Source organism: Sorex araneus, chromosome 5 (genome assembly GCF_027595985.1).
Source record: "Sorex araneus isolate mSorAra2 chromosome 5, mSorAra2.pri, whole genome shotgun sequence".
NCBI lineage: Eukaryota > Metazoa > Chordata > Mammalia > Eulipotyphla > Soricidae > Sorex > Sorex araneus.
Window position 1 is genome coordinate 138,370,291 of NC_073306.1, and position 21,532 is coordinate 138,391,822.

Here is a 21,532-nt window from a genome sequence, read left to right on the forward strand (position 1 = left end):
CGAGAAGGGCAGGCTGGCAGCCTGAATGACCAGTCCACCCTTCACCGGCAACAGGGCCGTGAACCTTGGAAGAAGAGTTCTCTGTGCTGACGGAGCCCCCGCCCCCCCCCCCCCACTGGGCAGGGGAACCCCCTCCAGCCTGACCTGGGGCTGCGGTCAGGTCGCCCCCTCTGCAGGGCCCCTCCACTAAGGAGGCAGGAGGCTGGCCTTGCTCCTCTTGGCGGGGGGGGGAAAGGGACGAAGGGCGACTCCGGATCAGTCAAGGGCAGTGTGAGCGTTGCTAAAACAGAGCCCAGGGCACTGGCCCCAGGTCTCGGGGGCAGGACCAGGTCTAAGAGAAAGTGACACTGCAAACGGAGACCATTCCGTCCATCAGCTTCCTTCTTTCCCGGCCGAGTGAGGAGAGAGCGAACTCGTTAGCGAGTGTTAGCCACGGCCCTGCTGGGAGGGTCTGCAGGGCGTGGGCCAGGGGGAGCCGTTTCCGAGGCTCCGTCAGGCCTGACACGAGATTTCAGGGAAAGGTCGCCGTGGCCGCAGGGCGGAGGGTGGATGGGGACAGAAGGGGCTGCCGGGGCCTCGGACACGAGGAGGACCAGCGACTGGGCAGATTCCTTGAAGGAGAGAGCGTGGCATCTCGCGTCGTCTTCCTTTGAGTCGGGCACGGCCGTGGCTGGACGTCCAGCAACGCCCGCTCAGTCGAATTTCCTGGTCTCAAGCGCTAACGGCGTCTGGGCTAGTAGCCGTGGCCTCTCCTGCAGTCTGGCGGGAGGCACTCGAGGACTGAGCTATTTTGGGGAGACAGGAAGGCAGAGTCCCGAGCTCCCGTTTCTCAGACCGGCCAGCGTGCACGGGCTCTGTGGGCGGCTGGCGCTGGTGTCCCTCGAAGAAGGAGCTCCTGCCTCTGCCCAAGGCCAGCGGCTCTGCCCAGCCTCTTTCCCGATTCCCGGGCCGCAGAGCAAGACCCTGGGAGAGGCGCCCGGGGTGTCCAGGGAGGCCTTTGGGGGCTGGGAGGCTGCACAGTTGGCCGCCGGTGGAGCCCCAAGGGTGCCAGGACCCAAGGAGGCAGCCCCAGGCCCTCACATTAACTGTCACCCAGTCTCGGCCGTCTCCCTGTGAGGGACCCACCCACGCACCCGTCCTCGAAAACCAGTTTCCACCACGGTCTGGCCTCAGCTGCACCCCCCCCCCCCCCACACACACACAGTGTGGACCCTTCCGATCTGCAGTAAGATGCCAAGAAGACAATGAGATGCTTGTCTCCAAAAGTGACGTCTTAGACACCCCCACCCACCCCACCCACCCGCCCAAATGTTAGAAAGTGGGTCTGAAGCCCAAGAAACGGGACACCCATGCTCGTGGAGCGCGGGGAGTATCTTAGAATCCCGTCCCAGGCCAAGAATGAGTCACAAAGAAAGCTTTTAAAGTATAAAACCATCAACCTAGATTTCCATTCCAAGGAAACACGTACTTGGCCATGAGGGAATGCTTCAAAAAAAAAAAAAATCAGGCTTAAGCCACTTGACAGGAAAATAAAACAGCCAAGAAACATTCAAATATAATGATTTACATCCTCCCTCCCTCCCTCCCAATCTGGGTCAGGGCGGCCACCCGGATCCCGGCCAGAAAGCATGTCCTCTTCCCACTCCCCGTTCCCGCGGACGGTTCCCTGCCCTGGGCCTAGCAGTGACTCTGCCCAGGCTCTGGGGCCCTCCATTGCCGGGGGGCATCTGAGGTAGTTGTTTGGGGGAATCGGAGGATTTTTCTTCCATTATTTATGTGTGCGAGCACTGTTCATTTCTCTCAAAGAAATGGAAGCTTGATTGATTTCCTAAACGTAAGGAAGAGATTGTCCTGCAATAAATATTTAAGGCTGACCAGGAGACGCGGCCCACCGCCCTCTGCTAAAACCAGAGCCGGGGAATGTGTTAAGCTCCGCAAGCGACGAGAATGAATAACCATCGTGGGGAATATTTGCTCAGCGTCTGACGGTTTACAGAGGTTTTCACTTATCTCATTTGATCTTCCCCACTGGCCCAGAGAGGTAGACAGGGCAAGGATTATAAGGATTATTATTATTTTTTTAATCGTGCCTTTTTCTTTTTCTGCTTCGACAGATAAGGGCTGTTAACAGGCCTCAAGTCACAGAAGGGGGGGTGCTGGGGGCCGCGAAACGGCGGGGGCCCCCTCATTCATTCATGCAAACCTGTGAAATAAACAGGACCCAAAGCGCAGCAGGACGCGGTGGGTACAAAGATGCATAAAACACAAAACAGGCTCCCAGGGGCAGGAGAGCAACAGGCCGGGAGGGGCCCCACGTGCAGCACGTGCAGGGCCTGGACCGGCACCGCGAGGACCCGGGCTGGGGGGGGGCCCGGGGGGGCGCGGGGGGCTGCGGGCGGTGCCCCCCGGCCGGGCCTGTCCTGTCTCGGCGTCCCCGGGTGGTCTTTGCGCTCGCACCCCGTCACCCGGTGGGCGCAGCAGCCCGGCCCGCGCCGGGGCCGGAACCAAGGCGCGGGGCGCGCGCGGCGCGGGGCGCGCGGCGGACGGACAGGAAGCGGCGGCGCACGCGGAAGCGGCGGGCGCGGACCCCGCCCGGGACGCGTCGGGCCGCGGGGCGGGGGGCGCGGGGGGCGCGGGCGCGGGGGCCATGGCCACCCGGCGCCTGACCGACGCCTTCTTGTTGTTGCGGAATAACTGCATCCAAAGCCGGCAGCTGCTGGCCGAGCAAGTGAGTAGTCACAGCTCCTGCCGCCCTCCGCGCGCACGCAGCCGCGCCGCGGTGAGTCTGCCGGCGCCGTCCGTCCGTCTGTCCGTCCGGCCGCGCCCCACACCCACACACGCCGCCGCCCCCCCACGCCCACAGACCGCCCCAGACCGGCCGAGGCCCGGGAGGGGGGAGCGGGGAGGGGCGGGCTGCCCCTCCGCCGGCCCCGGCCTCGCGCGCCCGCGCCGCCGCCCGCGCCCCTCCCCTCCCCTCCCCCCCCTCCCCCACCCCTCCCCTCCTCCACCTCCCCCCACCCCTCCCCCCTCCTCGCCTCCCCCTCCCCCTCGGGGCGCGGGAGCCGTGCAGCGGCCGGGGCGCCTCCCCCGCAGCCCCCCGTGGCCGAGCGGCCCGGCCCGCGCGCGGGGCCCTGGGCCGGGGGGCTCCGGGGACGAGGCCCAGCGGGGCCGGGGGGCGTCTAGCTCACGCGCCCCGCGTCGGAAGCGGAGCTTTCCCCTCCACGCCAACTTTCCCAAAGAAAACGCGGCGTGGCGGGGGCAAGTGGCCTCGCACGCCCCGGGGCGCGCGCGCGCGCGCGTGGCACGGCCCAGGCCCGGTCGGGGCGTGTGCGCGTGTGAGTGTGCCTGTGTGTGCGCGCACTGTGAGTGTGCATGTGTGTGCCCGTGCGCGTGTGAGTGTGCACGTGTGTGCCCGTGCGCGTGGGAGTGTGCATGTGTGTGCGCGTGGGAGTGCGCGGGAGTGTGCGCGCGCGGGTGCGTTCCACGCCGCTCAGCCCAGGCCCAGGCCCAGGCCAGGCCAGGCCCGGCTGCAGGAGCGTCCAGAGCCCTCGCGGCCGTGCTCGGATTCCGAGGGGCCCAGGGCCCCGCGTCCGCCAGACAAAGGCGGGTCCGGCCCTGCCGTGGCCCGCGCGCCGGCCGAGCCCCGGGAGCGGGGAGTGGACACTGGGCCGGGGAGGAGCGGCGGGCGGGCGCGAGGGCTCGCCGGCCCCAGCGCTAATTTTGAAAAGAATGTCCAGAAACGGGCCGGAATCGCGGCCGGCGGGGAACGCCGAGACCCGGCGACGCGCCCGGGCCGGGTGCCCCGGGATGTGGAAACCGCTCGTTCCCCAGACGCCTCCGTTTCGGGCTACTTCGTGGAAAAAAAAAAAAAAAAAAAGGACACCAGAACGCGAGTTGGTTTTTTTTTTTTTTTTAAGTTATCCGAGGTTTTTTTGGTTGAAAAACATTGTTAGCTTTTACATTTTTAATCATTTAGGACTCAGAACACCCCGAACCGTTGGGTAACTTGATACTTTTTATTATTATTAATCGTTGAAGCAGACGCTCAAAAAAAAAAAACCTGTTGTCCGATGCGGGCAGCTTTTTTCAAAGTGCTTCTCGGACGAACTGAATTTCAAAACGGTTTTTTTAAATTAAGAATTAAAAACTATAAATGAGCAAAGCCAAAGTAAAAATCGCTAAAACATACAGTTTGGAAAAATAAAGTCAGAAATTTGCAGATGTGTTTATCTAACTCGGACGATTTCTTGGGAAAAAAGGATTTATAAAACTAAAAACACATTTATGTCAAAACATTAATAAGAGACATTTTCTATATATTAGAACACTTACAGTATTCCTTTTTTTATTAGTCTTTTTTTAAATTCTTCCTTGTATCATTATGAGTAATTAGATCACTTAAGATTTTCTTGTAGCCAACTCAGAGTATCTTAAAAAGTAGATTTTTATAATTAAGCAAAAATAGCTTGGCTGAATTCGAATTTAAGAATAAAATAAACACTTTCATATTTTAATTGCATGTATTAAAAACACCTGGCAAGTCATACATTTCTGGAATGTATGACTTTTGAAAAAAATGTTCAGAAATTTTTGAACACTTCCATTTGAAATTTTAAAAATTTCTGAAATGTTGAGGGATGTAGTTCTTAGCTTTTTAGGGCTGTAATCTTGAGAGTGGGGGCAGGTTGCTTCCTCGGGAACTTTCAGTACAGTAATTGAATGTAGCAAGATGTGAACACCAAGGGCACAATTGCTCCCACTTTTCTGGAAGTTGGGAAGCTGTTTAAAAAAACTTAGGGGGAGAAAACCCAGGTCTAACACTATTTTCCAAAACTTGATTGAATAATTAATGTGATGTTTTTCACTGCAGATCTAGCTCATAAAAATTTTAAAACCTCATTTCTGACTTGTACATTTCCAAATCATGTAACAAATCAAATAAAACGGTAACAAAGCAGGCTGCCGCAGCTGTCGCTTTTGAATATGGACTGGGCTGGGAGCTGGCTGACGGATGAGTTAATGAAGCTAATTACAATTAATTAAATTTGTTAATTTTCTTACAGGATTACTGAAAATGTTTAGTAGTGACACGGGAAGATATTTTTCTGCTACTGTAACCGTGTGAAAGTCTATGCCTGGTCCTGTTTATAGCTCTTACACCCACGAAAGGAAATAAATAAGGCAGATTGTTACTAGCTGTTAAATCTTCTTGACTAATATCTGGGGGATATTATACCATTTTACTCTTTTAAATGTACCCTTGAAAAATCACCAAAAAAATATTTTTAAACTCTAAAAACTTAAGAGATGCAATTGCCTGTGTTAAGTTAAAAACATGAGTGAGCCAATTTTAAAAAGACAAATTGCAGTTATTTATTAAAACTCAGGTCATTTGAAAGGAAGTAAATTAAACTGGAGAATTTAAACTTAAAAATTCAGAACCAGAAGTGTTTTAAGTTTTTCAAAGAAAAAACCTGTAGGAGATTTGGTGTCCTATTTTTTTTCCTCACACACATCTACATCTGAATTTTACATGTGAAATAAATGGGTTTTTGTTTCCGTTTAAAACTTGAAATTTCATCTCCTTGATGAGGAAAACTGGAAAATGACAGTGGATTGTGTGTGTGTCTCACACCTCTCGGCAAAGCCAGAAAGTGACCGGAGAGTGTGTCAGGCCCCCCGAGGGCTGCAGCCCCCAGGTGTTCATAGCTCCTTTCCCCCCTTTTATTTTAGTTCCGGCGGGGGGCTTCTGGGGGTGCTTTGGCGGTGGGGCTTGGCTTCTGTCGCGTCTACACAGACAGGGTCTGGCACAGAGGACCCAGCTGAAAGAAATGGCAGGAGGATGTGCAGCAAGAGGCCGGTCCCAGGGGCTCCCGCGGCCGTTCAGCCCAGCCGCGCTGACCCCTTCGGGGGCAGGAGGGGACGTCTTGGCAGCTGCCCCCCCTCTTGTTCCTGCAGGAAAAGTCTTGGGCCCGGTGGTTCTCTCTGCACCCTGTGCCCGGCCCCATTGCTGGCTCTCTCCCCGAGGTCTCTGCCCTGGAAGTGATTTTTCTGTTGTTGTGTTTTTTTTTTTTCCCCTGCAGCCTGGTGCCTACGCTGCTTCTCTGCCCCGGGTCAGGGCGTGGGCTGATGAATGAACTTTCATTTTTCTGTTTCCAAGGCCAGCACCTAGAACTGACCCAGATTCTACTCAGTTGTGTTCTGGATCGTGGGAATAGTAGTAAAAACCAGTGGGTGAAGGCGGGTGTGGGTGGGACTGTTAGCAGAATGCAGTTTGGGCCACTCCGAGCCACTCTGGCCTAGTGTCAGCGGGGTGGGGGGGTCCCCCAAGGCTATGCTGGGGGCCGCAGCCCGGGATGCAGGGGAGGGTTTGGGCCGCTCAGCTGGGGACTGAGGGCTGCTCCTCTGGGGCTGATTCAGGCCGTGCCTTAACTCTCCCCGGCATCTTCCGCTTTGCTTGTGAACTGGGGAGGTTGAATGAGGTGATGTTCGCGCCCTGTCAGTCCCGCAATGCGTCTGTGCACACGAGCTGGCACGCGTGGCTTTTCCAGACGGAGCCTTGCGGCCTCGGCTGTCGTTTGGCCAATGGTCTGAGGGTGCCGGCGTGTGGGTCCCGGGGGCAGCTCTGTCCCGCACTGTAGTGACGTGCCGGCGGCCGGCCAGGGGACCCCCACCCCAAGCCCTCCAGCCAGCCTGGCTCTCGGAAGCCCAAGGGACTCTGCCAAGTGCAGTCGTCATTCCCCCCACCCCGTGTGCGGAGTCCGAGGCGAGGGGGGGGCGGTGGCGCCTGCTGGCCCCGCTCCGAGCCCGCGCCCGGCGAGGATGGATTGGGTGGCTTTGCCCGTGTTTATGGCCTGATCGGTTCTTTGCTTTAAAATAATGCATAATCCATAAATGAAAGCTAAAGTTAATTGGTCTTAGATTAGTTTGGAACTAGCACATTATTTTTAATAAAACAGTGTGTGTTCCGGGGAGGGGGAGGGCCCCTGGAGGTTGGCTGTGGTTTTCAGAGGCTCGGGGCCTGTGGGGCCTGTCGCTCGGTTCCCCAAGGTAGCTGTGATGCCGTCCACCCTCCGGGCAGCTGCCCTGCCCCTAGCAGAAGTGACTCCATTTCCACCTCATGGTGTCTGTCAACTAGGGGGCGGGTTTGGCTTCATTCTTTCGAGGCAGATAAGGCAAGTGAGGTTCCGCAGAGCAGAGCAGACAGACGTGCCAGTTTGGGGGGGGGGGGGCGAGTGCGGGGGCTGAGGTCAGACTCCAGCAAACCGGGCGGCCAGGCCAGGCCTTGGGCTGTAGGTTCTGGAAAATGAAAAGAAACAGACGGGGCAGGCACTCGTGTGTGTGTGTGTGTGTGTGTGTGTGTGTGTGTGTGTGTGTGTGTGTGTGTGTGTGTGTGTGTGTGTGTGTGTGTGTGTCCTTTCTTACAGCTGATTAACATCTTTTTTCTTTATTACACGTAGCCCTGTGGTTGTCCGTTCTAACTTGCATTCTGAAGGGTTTCAGTTTGAGTCTAGGCTGGATCTGTGGGGAAATTGGCCCTCTGTCTTTAGAATCCAAGTATGAAATCATTGTATATTTCTCTTTAGATCTATTTGCTTTTCTGCCCCTAAAGATTCCCTTTCAGCAGCCGGGCTTGCTTGAGAATAAGGCTACTCTGTTGGATGAAAGGGAAGCAAACTTTTATTTTGGCAGTTACGGAAATAAAGTAAATATCACTATAGCATAGACCTGTATTTCCAACTCTTTTTGCTCAACTTTTCCAGACTTCCTGAGTAAACACAGATGGGTGTCCACTTATTTTCCAGTTTTATGTAGAAAGTTCTTTACGCTATAAACTCCACATGCTACTTGAAGTTTTCAATATTTGCTTGATCATATGCCATTGGCAGGTCAGACACCTCGATTTAGACATTCTAAAGATTTAGAAGGTGACGGTGGTTAGTACCATGTTTTCCTTTGGCTGTATTTTACTTTTTCCTGATGGCGATTCTAAATGTTTTAATTCAGTTCTTGAACCAAACGTGCGGGTCATTCGGTGCTGGGGAGTTTGAAAGGCCTGCTATTTTTAAATAGCCGAATGGGGTGGGGGCGCTTGCTGTGAAATGGTGACCTTGTGAATTTAATTCCTGCCTTGGGGTGGCAGCGCCTGTCACAGATAATCCCCCCAGGAGGTGGGTGGGGAGAGGGCTGAGCCCTGGGCTCGCCCCCCGCCCCCCCCAGTCATTTAATTAACAGGCTCGTTGTCAGGAAATGAATCTCTCTGTCCCGAGGATTGGCTTTCTATCTGGGAGACAGGAAAATGGAGCGTTCTGCAGCCCTGGGTTTCATGAGTCTGATCTCGCCTCTCATCCAGCGGCAGCCCTAGACGCGGAGCTGCGTGTCTGTCGGCTCGTAGCGCAGGCTCGGGCTGGGGGGACACCGGGAGAAGACAGGTGACGGGTCCGGCGTGCTCAGCAGCCGGGCAGCTTGAGACCCCCAAAGCCAGGGGCCTGGCCCGCATTTGTCTTACTAATAAAAACACTTCCCGCGTTCGCGCTGAAGACGTCAGAATTCAAAGGATGAAAAACGTTTCCCTTTTTTTTCTTTTTTCAAGGGAAAGGTAATGAAATCAGGTTTCCATCTGCCACTTCCCGCTCCTGTCGGAGACGCGGCCCCGCGTTGGCTCACAGGAAGCGGGAGCAGCGCGGGCTGGGGCTCCTGCTCTCCCTGACGGCCACCCGGCCACCCACTGCATTTTTGCATAGAGGAACGTGGCTAGATTACATTTTTATTGCTGTCATTGTTTGGGGATGTTTTGGCCCTGATAGACCAGTTTCACTTGCACTATTAATTTTTGAATAAGGAACTTGTAGGGTTTTTTATTTTAATTTTCTGAATTTACTGCTAAGCATAAATAAATCAACACAGTTGATTATTGAAATTCACCTCTAATTATTTCAGTAATCGATACTGAGGAAAAAAAAATCAACAAAACCACCTAGTTCTTTAGATTCCCTGTCATTAGTAAACGTCTGTTGTCAGAAGCCGAGTCCCCAGAAGCCGAGTCCCCGCTCATCCGAGCGCAGAGCCTTTAGTTGGAAAAGGAAACTTAATCCTGGGGCGCCTTCCTTCCCGCGCCCATGTTTAAAATGTCAGCCCTTTGGGGTTTGTCTTTTTTCAATTTTGTACTAGTGATTCCGCAGCATGAAGGGGCGTTAGACCCTCACCAGGTGGTACTTGGGGCTCTGAGAGAGGGGCACACCTCCCGCCCCTCTCTGCCCCGGGCTCGCTTTAGCAATATCTGGGTTTTGTGGGCAGGGGGTCCAAGCTTTCCTGGCACACCAGGGAAGTGCGTTTGTGGGGTGCTTCTGAGAGTTCCCAGGCTGCGTCGGGGGTGCAATTTGTTGATATTTCGTGTGTGTGTGTGTGTGTGTGTGTGTGTGTGTGTGTGTGTGGTGTGCGAGACTCTCTGAATACAGCCACAGACCATTTCGGTGGGTTGTTCACTTCCTAATTTTGCTGTCTTTGCAGGGCCGATTTACATGTTTAAATACACATTTATTTGATATGGTAAAAATGACATTTTAATTTTGCTCTCTTCTGGCAGGGAATTTTAGAACATTGTATGTGATACTTGAGACTTGTGCCTCAGACTAATATTTTAGTGTAACTACAGCAAGTGTATTTTTTGTTTCTGTTGTATTTTAACTTTTTCTACTATATAATGTGTGTATCCTATCTGGGTTGCAAAAAAAAACAGTCACAGTAAGTAAAAATAAAATAATGATGTAGCTTTTTTTAAGAATCAGGGGCGAGAGGTTTTTTTTTAAGTGCCTTGGCTATTAGATCTGTAAAATAAATTGTGTTTTTAGTCAATTTTAGAGTGACTTAAAAATTCATTGTTTTCGTAACTGACCATCCTGTGTCTGTCTGTCTGTCCCCATCCTTCTTTCTTTTTCTGCTCTCCCAACTGGATGGGGCCGATGGGAACCACTGTCTCCTCAGGAGCTCGATGAGGTACCGTGCCTTCATGTTTGTGCGTGTCCGTGTCTGTGCTGAAGTCTGAGCTCTGACCGGCCTGCAGACCCTCACCCTTTCGGCCCGTCCCCCGGTCACGGACTGGCTCTGTCGGATGCCCTGGCCCTGAAATCTCCTCCGCTCAGTGTCGCGGCCCTGGTGCTTGGTGGCCCAGCGACGGCCTGGAGCAGGGAGGGTGGGCCTGTGCTGGGGGCAGCGCACCTCCCCGGTGGCTGAGGGCTCAGGGGAGCCGGCGCCGTGGCGGGCAGGGCCTGCGTCCGTGCGGGGACTCGGTGCGGTGGAGTCTGCGGGGCCTGCAGCCCGGCTCTGCGCGTGGGTTCTAGGAGCCTTGACATTGACGGCTGCAGCAGCCCCGGAACGGCCCGAATCCTGTTCCCCAGGCAGAGGCCGGGCTGCTGGCGCCGGGCCTGGAGGCCAGCGGGGAGCAGGCGTCAGCGCCTGGCGTGGCCACGGGGATTCTCGGGAAAACACACGGAAGCTCTGACAGTGGGTGCTTTTCAGGAACAGCCGAGACGCTGCTTCCTGCCCTCCCAGGCCCATCCTCAGGGCGAGACATGAGTCTGTGGGGAGGCCTGCTTATGTGTGTGCGCACGTGCGCATGCATGTATGAATGCGTGTGTGCGCGTGCGTGTGCACACGTGTGTGCATGCATGAGTGCATGTTCCTGTGTACGTGTGTGTGTGCGCGCGCGTGCTGCTCTCGGCAGCCGAGCCCTCCCGAGCAGGGGAGCAGGGAGAAGCGGCCTGCGCCGACCCCATTGCTGTCCCTGGCCCTGCAGACGGAGGTGATGGGTGTCTGTTGACTTGCCGGCTTCAGAATGAAGCACGCAGGCACTTTCCTGACCCCCCAGCTCTCAGGACCCCCGAGGCTCCCCAGCTGGGGCCCCTGCAAGACGTGTGTGGGGGGCTGCTACAATGCGGGAGTCTCCCAAAGAGCCTGGTCATTGAGACGCAGAGCCAGAGCGTCCCCTTCACAGGGCGGGAGCTGGCCCTGCCTCGGGGGCTCCTGGAAGGGACAAATGTCATGTCTAAACTGGATCAAGGGCAGCGACAAGGCCGGTGACGACCGGAGGCGGCCTCAGGAGGTGCTGGCTGGCCCTGGGGGAGGCCCCCTCCAGCGAGGACAGTCCCCCCTGGTCCTGGAGGACAGGGCACACACAAAAGGACGAGAGTTCTATCTGATTCTCCTCGGCAGGATGTTCAGACTTTTTCCCTTCCTCAGAGAGCAGGACATGATTTTTGAACATTGCACACATATGTGTTTATTAAAAACCCCTTTATTTTATTTTGGCTGTGGGGACACCCCCCATCAGTGCTCAGGGGACCGTGTGGGGTGCTGGGGGTCGAGGCCAGGCTGGCCCGGCGTGAGCCGCCTGCTGTGCCGTGTCCGGGCCTCACGGGACCCTCCGGTGGCCGGAGTGTGGGCCTGGTGAGGGCGTTCAGTGGAGATGCAGCCAGGATGAGAAACGAGGATGAAAAGCTGCCGTTTGTAAGGGCTGGGGGAGCTGCCGGAGCCTGTTCTCTCGGCACGCAGAAACACATTTTCAAAAGGGAAACGAGGTTTCTGAAGTCCGAGGGTGGTGGTTTGCACTTCAGATGTAATTTATATTCTTATCTACTCACGTTGCGAATAATGAACTACATTTCCTCTTCCCAACCTGGTCTCTTTTTCTGTAATGATCCATCGCGATAAATATTACAAATCTCTGCACTGAGAGGAGAGTTTTCTCCGAGAAGGGCCTCGCTCTTCACCGGGATGAGTCACCCGTGCGGCTGGGTCCGGCGGGCCGGCCAGGCCCCTGCAGAGGCCGAGCCCGGAGCAGCAGCTCTGGGAAGCTCCTCCTAGCCAGCCGTGGCGCTGCCTGGACTGGGGTCCCCGGGGCCCCCCGAGTTCAGGCCGGCTCTCGTCAGCCGACTTCCCCCGGGCCCGGGAGGGGTCACTCCCCACTTTTGACTTCTGTGCATGTGCAGAGGGGGACACGTCTGTTGTGTGAAGAAGCAAGTCCTGTTTGGGGGGTTGGAAACACTTGAACTGACTTTCCCCTGCGACTCGGCGGTCTCACTCGCTCTGACTGAGAGTCTGCCCATCCCGTGGCCCGGAGCTGCCGTGCAGCAGGGAGGGCGCCTGCCTTGCACATGGCTGACCCGGGCTCCATCCTGGGCTCCCCGTACAGTCCCCTGAGCCCCCTGAGGGGTGGTCCTGACTGCAGAGCCCCAAGGAAGCCCTGAGCACTGCTGGGTGAGACCCAGAAACACACAAGCAAAGCGGGTGCTGGCTGGGTCCGAGGGGCAGCCGAGTCAGGAGCCTGCAGATCCCGCCCTGTTCTGTCGGCGCCACGTGCACGGCTCACGCATCGTGGCGGCGGGGCGGGTGGGCTGGGGGGCGAGGGACCTTGGAGGCCCGGGTGGGCTTCACGCAAGACGCTGGAGGTCAAAGTTCGGCTCAGGCGGCTGCTCCTCGTCAGGCAGCTGCCGCGGCGGGCGGGGGGCGGGGGCCGGGGGCCGAGGCGGACGTGAGCCAGCCGCACAGCTGCTGCCCTCGGGCCCTGCCGGACAGGCCTGGCGGGGCGTGGCGGGGGTCTGGGGTGTGTTGTTCCCCCGCGGGCTGACTCCGCATTCTGCACGTAGCTGCCCTGGGCCCCTCCAGAGTGACTGGCAACCTGAGGAGGCCGAGGCTTCTGGGACCCGCCTGCCCAGCCCAGGCTCTCTGCCGTCAGCGAGTCGCTCTTTGGCCATGGGCAGAGCTGCCGCGCTCTCGCGCATTGCCAGTTCCTCACGGCCGGCCCCGCAGTTCCCTGCGCTCTCCTGGGGTCGGCGAGGAAGGACGCAGAGCAGAGCACAGAGCTCCCAGTGAGGAGCGCCAAGTCCCTGCCTGTTCTCGGGCCAGCGAGTGCTGGTGGGCACCCGTTAGCTGGAGCTGGGCCGGCCCGGTCCCCGCGGGGCACCCACGGGAGCACTGAGGGGCTCACGCCCTGCCCGTTTGCTTGGGCTGCTCCCGACGCTCTGCTCAGAATTCAGGGCTCCCAGAGATTTTCCCTGTATGTAATGTTCGCCGCCCTCACCTGCGGATTTTTCAGCAATCACTTGTTTGCTGAATGGAAGATTAAAAATAAAATTCAGGGGGCTGGAGCCATAGCACAGCGGGGAGGGCGTTTGCCTTGCACGCAGCCGACCCGGGTTTGATTCCCAGCATCCCATATGGTTCCCCGAGCACCGCCAGGAGTAATTCCTGAGTGCATGAGCCAGGAGTAACCCCTGTGCATCGCCGGGTGTGACCCAAAAAGCAAAAAAAAAAAAAAAAAATTCAGATAAATGCCAGGTGGTGGGGGAAGGAAAGCAACATCCAGGTCTACAGTGTGCTTTAGAAGTTTGCAAATTCTTACCTGTTTTCCATGATCCCTTCAACCACCCCTGGGGTCTTCGGAAGGGGCGTTTGTGAGTCCTGAGCTCTGGGGGCAGCGGGAGCCTTGTGCCTGAGGCACGCCTGCTCACCCGGGCCAAAGCCTCCCTGTCCCTCCAGCCTTCACGGCTTTGTAAGGCAGCGAATTATGTGGGTAAAATAAACAAGAGCTAGCGACAGCATTTCAGGATACGTGGGGACGTTGCCGGTGGACACTGAACTGAGGGCAGGAGGCGGCTGTGTGGGGTGCGCTGAGATGCTGGGTCCCTCGGCAGAGTGATGGACGTCTGCTCCTGGTTTCATTCTTTTTTTTTTTTTTTTTTTTTTTTTTTTTTTTTGCTTTTTGGGTCACACCCGGCAATGCACAGGGCTCACTCCTGGCTCATGCACTTTTGAATGCGGTTAACCATCTTGTGGCGCTGACTGGGCAGCCCTGTTACAAAGTATATGAAAGTAACCCTTGCTGGTAGGGAAGTGGATTCGCTCAGGCCTGCGCCTCTCTAAAGCTGCACCTGATCATACTTGCTGCTGCAGCTCCTGCCCTCCCACCCGCTCCCCAGGGGCCTCCCTCTGAGGCTCTGGGTGCACCTCCCTGGCCGGGCAAGGCAGGGTCGTCTCCCCAGGGTGCGAGAGACAGGCAGGCAGCCCCGGCAGTCCGAGCACAAGCTCACTGCCTGGGCAGGGTCTGCTGCCTGGCCGGGCTTGGGGGCAGCGTGTCACGGGGGTGGGCACGTGTCTGTCCAAGTGGACCGTGGGTGATTCTTCTCGTGTCCTTGCAGCTCGCCGATGACCGTATGGCTCTGGTGTCAGGCATTAGCCTGGACCCGGAAGCAGCGATCGGAGTCACGAAGCGGTCACCTCCGAAATGGGTGGATGGGGTGGACGAAGTAAGTGGAGCGTTGGTTCCATACTAGCTTTTGGTTTTTTCTTTTTAATAATTGTGACATTACCATTTTAAGGTCACCTTTTGTTATTAAAAACTGTTCTAAACTTGAGTGCATGTTCCTGGAAATAGGCTGGGTCTGTTTGGTTTACACTACACAAGGGGCGTGCGTGTGTGTGTGTGTGTGTGTGTGTGTGTGTGTGTGTGTCTGTCTGTCTGTCTCTGTCTCTGTGTGTGTGTCTGTGCTGTGTCTGTGTGTGGGGTGGGGGTCTGTGTGTATCTGTGTCAGTGTGTGTGTGCATGTGTGGGGGTGTGTCTGCGTGTGTGTCTATGGGGATATGTCTGGGGGGTGTAGATGTATGTGTGACTGTGTGTTTGTGTATTTGTGTCTGTGTGTGTGTGTTTGTGGCAGGGTTGATATGTGTGGGGAGTGTGTGCAAGTGTGTATGTGTGCTTGTCTCTGTGTGTGTGTGTGTGTGTGTCCGTCTGGGTGTGGGTGTGCTTGTGTGTGTTCTGTGTGTGCTAACGATGTGGGCACCAGTCCTCGCTGCCCGGTGGCCGGAGGAGCAGGTGCCAGTCGAGGGGCGGGAACCAGGAGCTGCTGGTGGTCCCCCCCAGATCCAGTACGACGTGGGCCGGATCCGGCAGAAGATGAAGGAGCTGGCGGGCCTCCACGACCAGCACCTGAACAGGCCCACGCTGGACGACAGCAGCGAGCAGGAGCACGCCATCGAGATCACCACCCAGGAGATCACGCAGGTGGGGCGCGTCCCCGCCCGGCACTGCCAGCCCGGCCGCTGCCCCCATGCCTCGCCCCTTGAGCCGGCCCGGCCGTGACCCGGGGCAGCCGGCACACGTGGGAGCCCCTGCTCCGTGCTGGGCCCCTCGGGGTCTGGCCTGGTGTCCCAGGCTGCTGCGGGGGGCGGGCTCGGCCCCCGTGTGAGCCTGCCCCGCCGCTGACCCCTTGTCTCAGCTCTTCCACAGGTGCCAGCGTGCCGTGCGGGCACTGCCCAGCCGGGCCCGCCGGGGCTGCTCGCAGCAGGAGGAGCGGCTCCTGCGGAACGTGGTCACCTCCCTGGCGCAGGCCCTGCAGGAGCTGTCCACCAGCTTCCGGCACGCGCAGTCGGGCTACCTCAAACGTGAGTCGCCCTCGGGCTCGCCGGGGTGCCCAGCCCCTCCCCGAGACCCCAGCCCGGCGACCCCCAGCCCACCCTCCGGGCTGCCGGACCTCAGCTGGCTCCTGCCCCCTCGGGCCCGTCCCGGTCCAGCACGGGCTCCCTGAAACCCGGGTGCGCCCGCCCTCCCGTGTCCCTTGACCCTGGCATATTTATATTTCGATTTTATTACTTAGAAAGTTTGATTAGGACCGTTGGAGCCCGTGCGGCCATGCTCACGGGCAGAAACGGCTCCAAAAGCCTGTGTGGCAGCAGCCGGGCCGAGGGTCTGCTCCCTTGCGGGTAGCCGCGCTCCCGGCACTGCCTGCCTCAGACCCCCTCTCCCTGCCCGCCCCGAGAGGGGCTTCTTCCCGAGCTCCCCCTGAGCCGCCCTCTGCACAGGCATGAGGAACCGGGAGGAGCGCAGCCAGCAGTTCTTCGACACGTCGGTGCCGCTGGTGGAGGATGGCGAGGTGGACGCGCTGTACGGCCGGGTAGGAGCCGGACTGCCCCATCCCCGGGATGCGGTCTGGGCCCTGGTGTGGCCCGCGGGGTGTGGGTGTCTCCTCGGGGAACGGGAGATGCTGCACGTTGCTTCGGTGCTTCCTGTGGACCCTCGGCGACCACTTTCTTCACGTTGTGTCCCTGGTGGCACCTGCCGTGTGCGTGTGCGTGTGTGTGCGTGGGGGGGCTGACGCACTGTCCTGCGCCTGTCGCTGGCCCAGGGCTTCACGGACGACCAGCTGCTGCTGGTGGAGCAGAACACGCTGATGGTGGAGGAGCGAGAGCGCGAGATCCGCCAGATCGTGCAGTCCATTGCTGACCTCAACGAGATCTTCCGGGACCTGGGCGCCATGATCGTGGAGCAGGTGCGACGGGCGGGTCTCACCGTGTAAATAAGAAGGGTTTTAGATGAAAAGGAATGGGCTGGAGCCACAGCGCGGGGAGGGCGTTGGCCTTGCACACGGCTGACCCGGGTTCGTTCTTTCTTTCTTTTCTTTCTTTCTTTCTTTCTTTCTTTCTTTCTTTCTTTCTTTCTTTCTTTCTTTCTTTCTTTCTTTCTTTCTTTCTTTCTTTCTTTCTTTCTTTCCCTTCCTTCCTTCCTTCCTTCCTTCCTTCCTTCCTTCCTTCCTTCCTTCCTTCCTTCCTTCCTTCCTTCCTTCTTTTTAATCACACCCCTGTGAGAGCCTTGCAGAGCTGTTCCTGACCAGCCGGGGCCCGTCCCCGGCATCCCACAGGGTCCCCGAGCACCCCGGGAGTGACTCCCAAGTGCAGAGCCAGGAGGAACCCCTGAGCATCGCCAGGTGTGACCCAAAAAGCAAGAGAAAACACCGAGTAGCCCTCGGAGGGGGTTTCTGTGCTGTGGACCCCCAGCCCTGCCTCGGGCCAGGGTCCCTGCGGGAGATAAGCTTCCCTGCTCACTCGCAGGTTATTGTCTAATGGCTACTGGAGCCACCGGCTTTCAAGTAGAATTAAATTGTTTGTTAGTGCTTTAATCTGATTAGGGTATTTTATTATCTCACCAGCTGGGATCTGGGCCCTGGGCCCCCTGAGAGCCCCCACATATGGGCTGCCGAGCCCCCGGGGGGTCTTGTTAGGTTACTCACGCCCGGGTCTGGGAGCCGCTGCCCGCTCTAATGCGGTGTGTCCATTAGGCCTGCGTGTCCGGATCACCGACGCCCATCTCTCTCTGAGCCAGATGATTAAACAATTAGGAACAGAATCCTCCTGGAGGCACATGTTTAATTTTAGACGGTGGCTCGGAGCCCCCATCTCTGCTCTGCCCCCGGAGACCCGGGTGGTGTCTGCAGGCCTGCTCAGACCCAGGTCTCACGTACCTGCCCCACCCGTGTCCAGGCAGCGGGCGCCGCAGAAGCTGCTTGCCGCTCAGGGCCCCCGCCCCCGGGTCCGCGGGGTTTTATTTTTTAAAGTCCTGCCCGTTTTGAGTAGGGCGCGCCCCGGGTGGCTCCGTCTGTCCGTCTCTCCCATGGGCCCGTTGGGAGCCGGGTGCTGTCTGCTGACGAGTTCCAGACCGCCCCCCCCCCCGCCCCGTGTCCCTCAGAGGCCGCTGAGTGACACAGATAATCCCGCGGCTCACGTGCCCTCCGTTTGCGGGTCTCAGTTTTGAAGTTCGATTTTCCGAGTCGCAGTTGTTGTCTGTCCCCATCCCGCAGGGCACAGTCCTGGACAGGATCGACTACAACGTCGAGCAGTCCTGTATCAAAACTGAAGACGGCCTGAAACAGCTTCACAAGGTAACGGCCGGCCCCCAGGGGCGGGGAGACGGGCCACTGGGGCTGCGGCCCTCTCACCTGGGTCGCCTGGGTCACGGTTCCGGGTGCACGGCTGAGGGCCTCGGCGACAGTCAGTCTTACAGGAATTGGGGTTTTGTTTCTGGGGGACTGTCCGGTGTTCCCTCCGCCCCTGACCCCAGGGGGCCTGTGAGTGGCGTTTGCTGAGGCCTGTGCCTGGAGCTGCAGCTCGGGCCTCTTCCTGTCGTGGGGCTGCTGGGCCAGCCTCGCTGGAGAAGATGAAAACCTCATTTTCCTTTTTAATTATCACAGTCTATCTGAGCAGTTCCACCTTTTGGTACGGAAGAGTCGTTTGTTGGCGTGTGGGTGTAAACACTCTTTTTGCTAATAAGCGGTCATTTCAGGAATATATTTCTTTTTGTCAAAGCGCGCGCGCGCACCTCATAAGTCACGTGACCGTGCCTGTGCGTGCGGGGCCAGCAGCAGCCCCTGCGAGACGGTGGTGCCTGGCCCGGGGCGTCTGAGAGGAATGTCCTGCCGACTCGGCTCTGCTCCCTCTCGGGGCGTCCTGTCTGCCTCCTCATATCTCGGGGGCCCGATGGGTATTTCTGGTCACGGCAGCAGCATTTTTCGGATTCTCTGCCGCTGCTCCTGGAGCCGGTTTGCTTTCTCGGGCAGAGGTGGCTGCGTTGGGAGGTGCTTAGCCGTGCGCCTTACCAGGCGGCCCCTCGCGAGTGTCCTGGCCGGCCCGTGTCAGGCCCTGAGACTCAGCCCTGGGACCAAACTGTGAACTGTGGCCCCGCGGAGTCGCCGAGCCCTGTCTGGAGGGTGGCCCCGGCAGCGGTTTCTCACGCCCCGCGGTCATGCGCCGGCGTCGAAGTTCCAGAAGGGAACAGGAGCAAGGGGGCCCAGAGAGATAGCCCGGCGGGCCGGCCCCTCGCCCTGCCTTGATCCCCTGGGCCCCCGCTGGGTCGGGGGGTCTTTCCTGCCGCTGCACCCCGGGACACACTTCCTTCTCTTCATTATGTAGGCTGAGTTGTCTTTCTTCCCAGACTCAGGGGGCTGAAAGCTTTGTGCTTGGCTGCGGCCATGTGGGGGAGGCGGTGGGGGGGTCTCTGTGGGCCCCCAGCCGCTGGCCTTGCCCGGAACCAGCAGGTTCTCTGCAGAGGAGGCCAGCAGGTCCCCCGAGGGAGAGCGTGCCCCCGTGAGGCCAGCAGCCCGGGGCCAGCGCCGGCAGCGAGGGGCTGGAGGAAACGACCTCTCGGCCTACCCTCTCTCTACAGGCGGAACAGTACCAGAAGAAGAACCGGAAGATGCTGGTGATTCTGATACTGTTTGTCATCATCGTCGTCCTCATCGTCGTCCTCATCGGCGTGAAGTCCCGCTAAGCGGCGCCAGGCCTGTGTCCACACGAGAGGTCCCGGTGCGGGGCTGGGCCGCGCCCGGGCTGCTGCCAAGGGCAGCCCCGGGCCTGGTCTCCGCGCCGGGGGAGCGAGCTGGCGGCGCCTGTGGGTCTCGCGCCCGTGGGTCCCCGTGGGCAGCGGCCAGCGTGGCCGTGGGCCTCTGCCCTCGCCGCTGTTCAGGCCCGGGGACTCGCGAGACCGCCTGGCGCAGCCCTCCGGGTCCTGCCTTCTGGTCGGAGGGTTTGTCCTGAGCTGGGAGGAACCGGGTGGAGCGTTGACAGTGGTGCCGTCACTGCAGTCACTCGTGTGTGCGCCGTCTCCTAGTAGCTCTGTGGGAGGAGCATGTGCAAATGATTTTTGAGGAAATAAATGAAGCCATCTGGGTTTTGAGAAATTTGGTTCCAGAAAATTATGAATAAAGGCAAAAAAATTGCCTCTTCATCTTTTTCATATATTTTCCAGTTGAAAACAAACTGAGAAGCCCTTTAAGAATTTATAATCCATTCCCCATTAACTTAATTTAGCTTTTCCATCACTGTTAACGATCAGAGTAACAAAGTGTGAAAAATAAGAAACCATCATTGATGTTAATTAACACATTTAGACGGGCCAGTTAAAACAGCTTCATAAGTTTGAATTAATTGTAAATGGAGCATTCCTCGCCCGCAGTGGTGTGCACGTCCCCCCGCGAGCCGGGAGGGAGCCGGGCAGAGCCGCCAGGCCGCGGGTCACGGGCGATTAGCACGAGCCCCCCAGCATGAGCGGGCGGCTAGGGGGGCCGGGAGCGAGCCAGCCTCAGCCTGCATGTGCCCGTCATTCACTGGCAACTGCTGACCCGTTCCGGCCAGACCCGCTAATGGGCTGTGGGTTTTCCCGGAGGCCGCGCTCAATGGGCTGCCCCGGTTAGGGTCAGCGGGCCTCAGATTAGCGCCCAAACGTCACTCCATTTCAGAGTCAGATCTCCCCCAGTCAGTGCTCTGATTTATCGGCTTCCTGGGCCGGGGGGGGGGGGGGGGTAGGCCACACTCGCGCGGAACTGGGGCCGAGCCCTCCGGCCGAGTCAGGCCTTGCTGTTTACTATGCTCCTGTTATCAATATGGTGCTGGTTCTCCCTGGGGCCCGTGGCTCCTGCGGAGATCTGGGTGGCCTGCCTGGCGGCAGTGCCGGGGTTGGCCGCCACCCGCTGTGCGGCTGGTGGGGTGGCCTCTGTCTGTGATCCTCGATGGCTTCTCCGTTGTTCTCACCTCTCCTTTCAGAAGAACGTGGCCGCCTTAATACGTTGTATTTGGACCAGTCATGTTCAATGTCACAAAGTGACTTTTCGGTGGTTTCCAGAAACTTACCATTCAAGCCCAGAGATGCAAGTTGTGGAGCAGATTTGGCCCCGGCCCCAGCTGCCGCCTGACCCGGCCCAACCCGCTTTCTCGTGTCGAGTTGAGTCGTGTCATGTGAGTGACCCCCCGCTGGCCCTGGCCCTTTGGACAGCAGGCTGCCGTTCCCTGGCGAACTGTCTCGGCAGAAGCGAGGACCAGGGGAGGCCGGAGGGCACCCAGCGGGCCGGACCGGCCGTGCTGGGCCTGTTCTCCAGGGACACCAGAGCAAACAGAAGCGGAGTGACCGGAACGGAGAGCACGAGGCCGGGAGTAGCTGTTGGGGTCCCGGTTCCCCGTGCCCAGTGCTGCTGGGCCCGAGGCCCCGGGTCGTGACCTTGGTCTCCAGTGGCCTGGTTGGTCACTGTCCAGCTTGTTGGGGTGCAGTCATGGGTTTAAGGACCTTGGGGGGCTGGGGGCGCCTGGCCCTCACTGACGCCTGGGCGCCCCGCGGGGGGGCTCCTCCTCGAAACACTGTATTTCCTCTTGAACCTTGACCTGGGCAAAGATCAGCAGCTTTGGGAAAGTGGGAGTCCTGGGGTCCTGCCTCCCCCAGCCCTGGCCAGAGCCTTCCAGGGCAGCTGGTCGTACCCCCACCCCCTCCTTTGTCTGAGCCGCCAGAGGGGAAGTCAGCTGGGCCTGCTGGCGCCTGTGGGCTCCGGCTGCCCCTCCCCCCAAGGCCTCAGTCCCCTGAATGTGTCCCGGCGACCCCAGACCCCCAGGGCTCCTGATCTTTCTCAGAATTGTAACTGAAATCTACTGTCTCTTGTTTTATTAATTTCGGGCTGGGAGGTGCTGGCTCTGCCGTGGCGTGAAGCAGCGTGTCTGTCTCTAATTTAACGGATTTACCCCTTTCTCTGCTAATTGAGAGAGCATTATTTATTTGTTTTGACACAAGTGCTTTCAGTGTGTTATCCTAGCTAATGGCTTCTTAAAGGTAATAAAACCCTTCCAACCTAATTGGTCAGATAAGACTTTTTTCTTGTGTGCTTAAATAAAGCAATTAGTGAAAGCGCTTCCATCCGAAATGACTTTTTTTTGTTGTTGTCCTTTT

The 21,532-nt window shown here is 58.0% G+C and overlaps 1 protein-coding gene across 4 annotated transcripts; it reads left to right on the top strand.

Moving 5' to 3' along the window:
• Positions 1-2,566: 2,566 nt before the first annotated feature.
• STX16 (syntaxin 16) lies at positions 2,567-21,494 on the top strand. Of its 4 annotated transcripts, none has more exons than XM_055137410.1 (9): positions 2,567-2,779; positions 9,985-9,996; positions 14,196-14,303; positions 14,918-15,058; positions 15,273-15,438; positions 15,856-15,947; positions 16,179-16,322; positions 17,628-17,708; positions 18,989-21,494. In XM_055137410.1, exons 1-9 carry the CDS (start codon positions 2,648-2,650, stop codon positions 19,091-19,093), a joined length of 981 nt encoding a protein of 326 aa, XP_054993385.1. In that variant the 5' UTR covers positions 2,567-2,647; the 3' UTR covers positions 19,094-21,494. The 4 variants fall into 4 exon arrangements, with proteins under 4 accessions (XP_054993385.1, XP_054993386.1, XP_054993388.1 ...); XM_055137412.1 differs by having other exon boundaries at positions 2,581-2,728; XM_055137411.1 differs by lacking the exon at positions 9,985-9,996.
• The last annotated feature ends 38 nt before the right edge of the window (positions 21,495-21,532 follow it).

Excerpts from the sequence above, each read along its gene's own strand:
- STX16 (XM_055137410.1), top strand. The coding sequence starts at position 2,648 with ATGGCCACCCGGCGCCTGACCGACGCCTTCTTGTTGTTGCGGAATAAC. Across the intron at positions 15,948-16,178 it reads TGGACGCGCTGTACGGCCGG|GGCTTCACGGACGACCAGCT; the intron begins GTAGGAGCCGGA and ends TCGCTGGCCCAG. Across the intron at positions 17,709-18,988 it reads GCCTGAAACAGCTTCACAAG|GCGGAACAGTACCAGAAGAA; the intron begins GTAACGGCCGGC and ends CTCTCTCTACAG.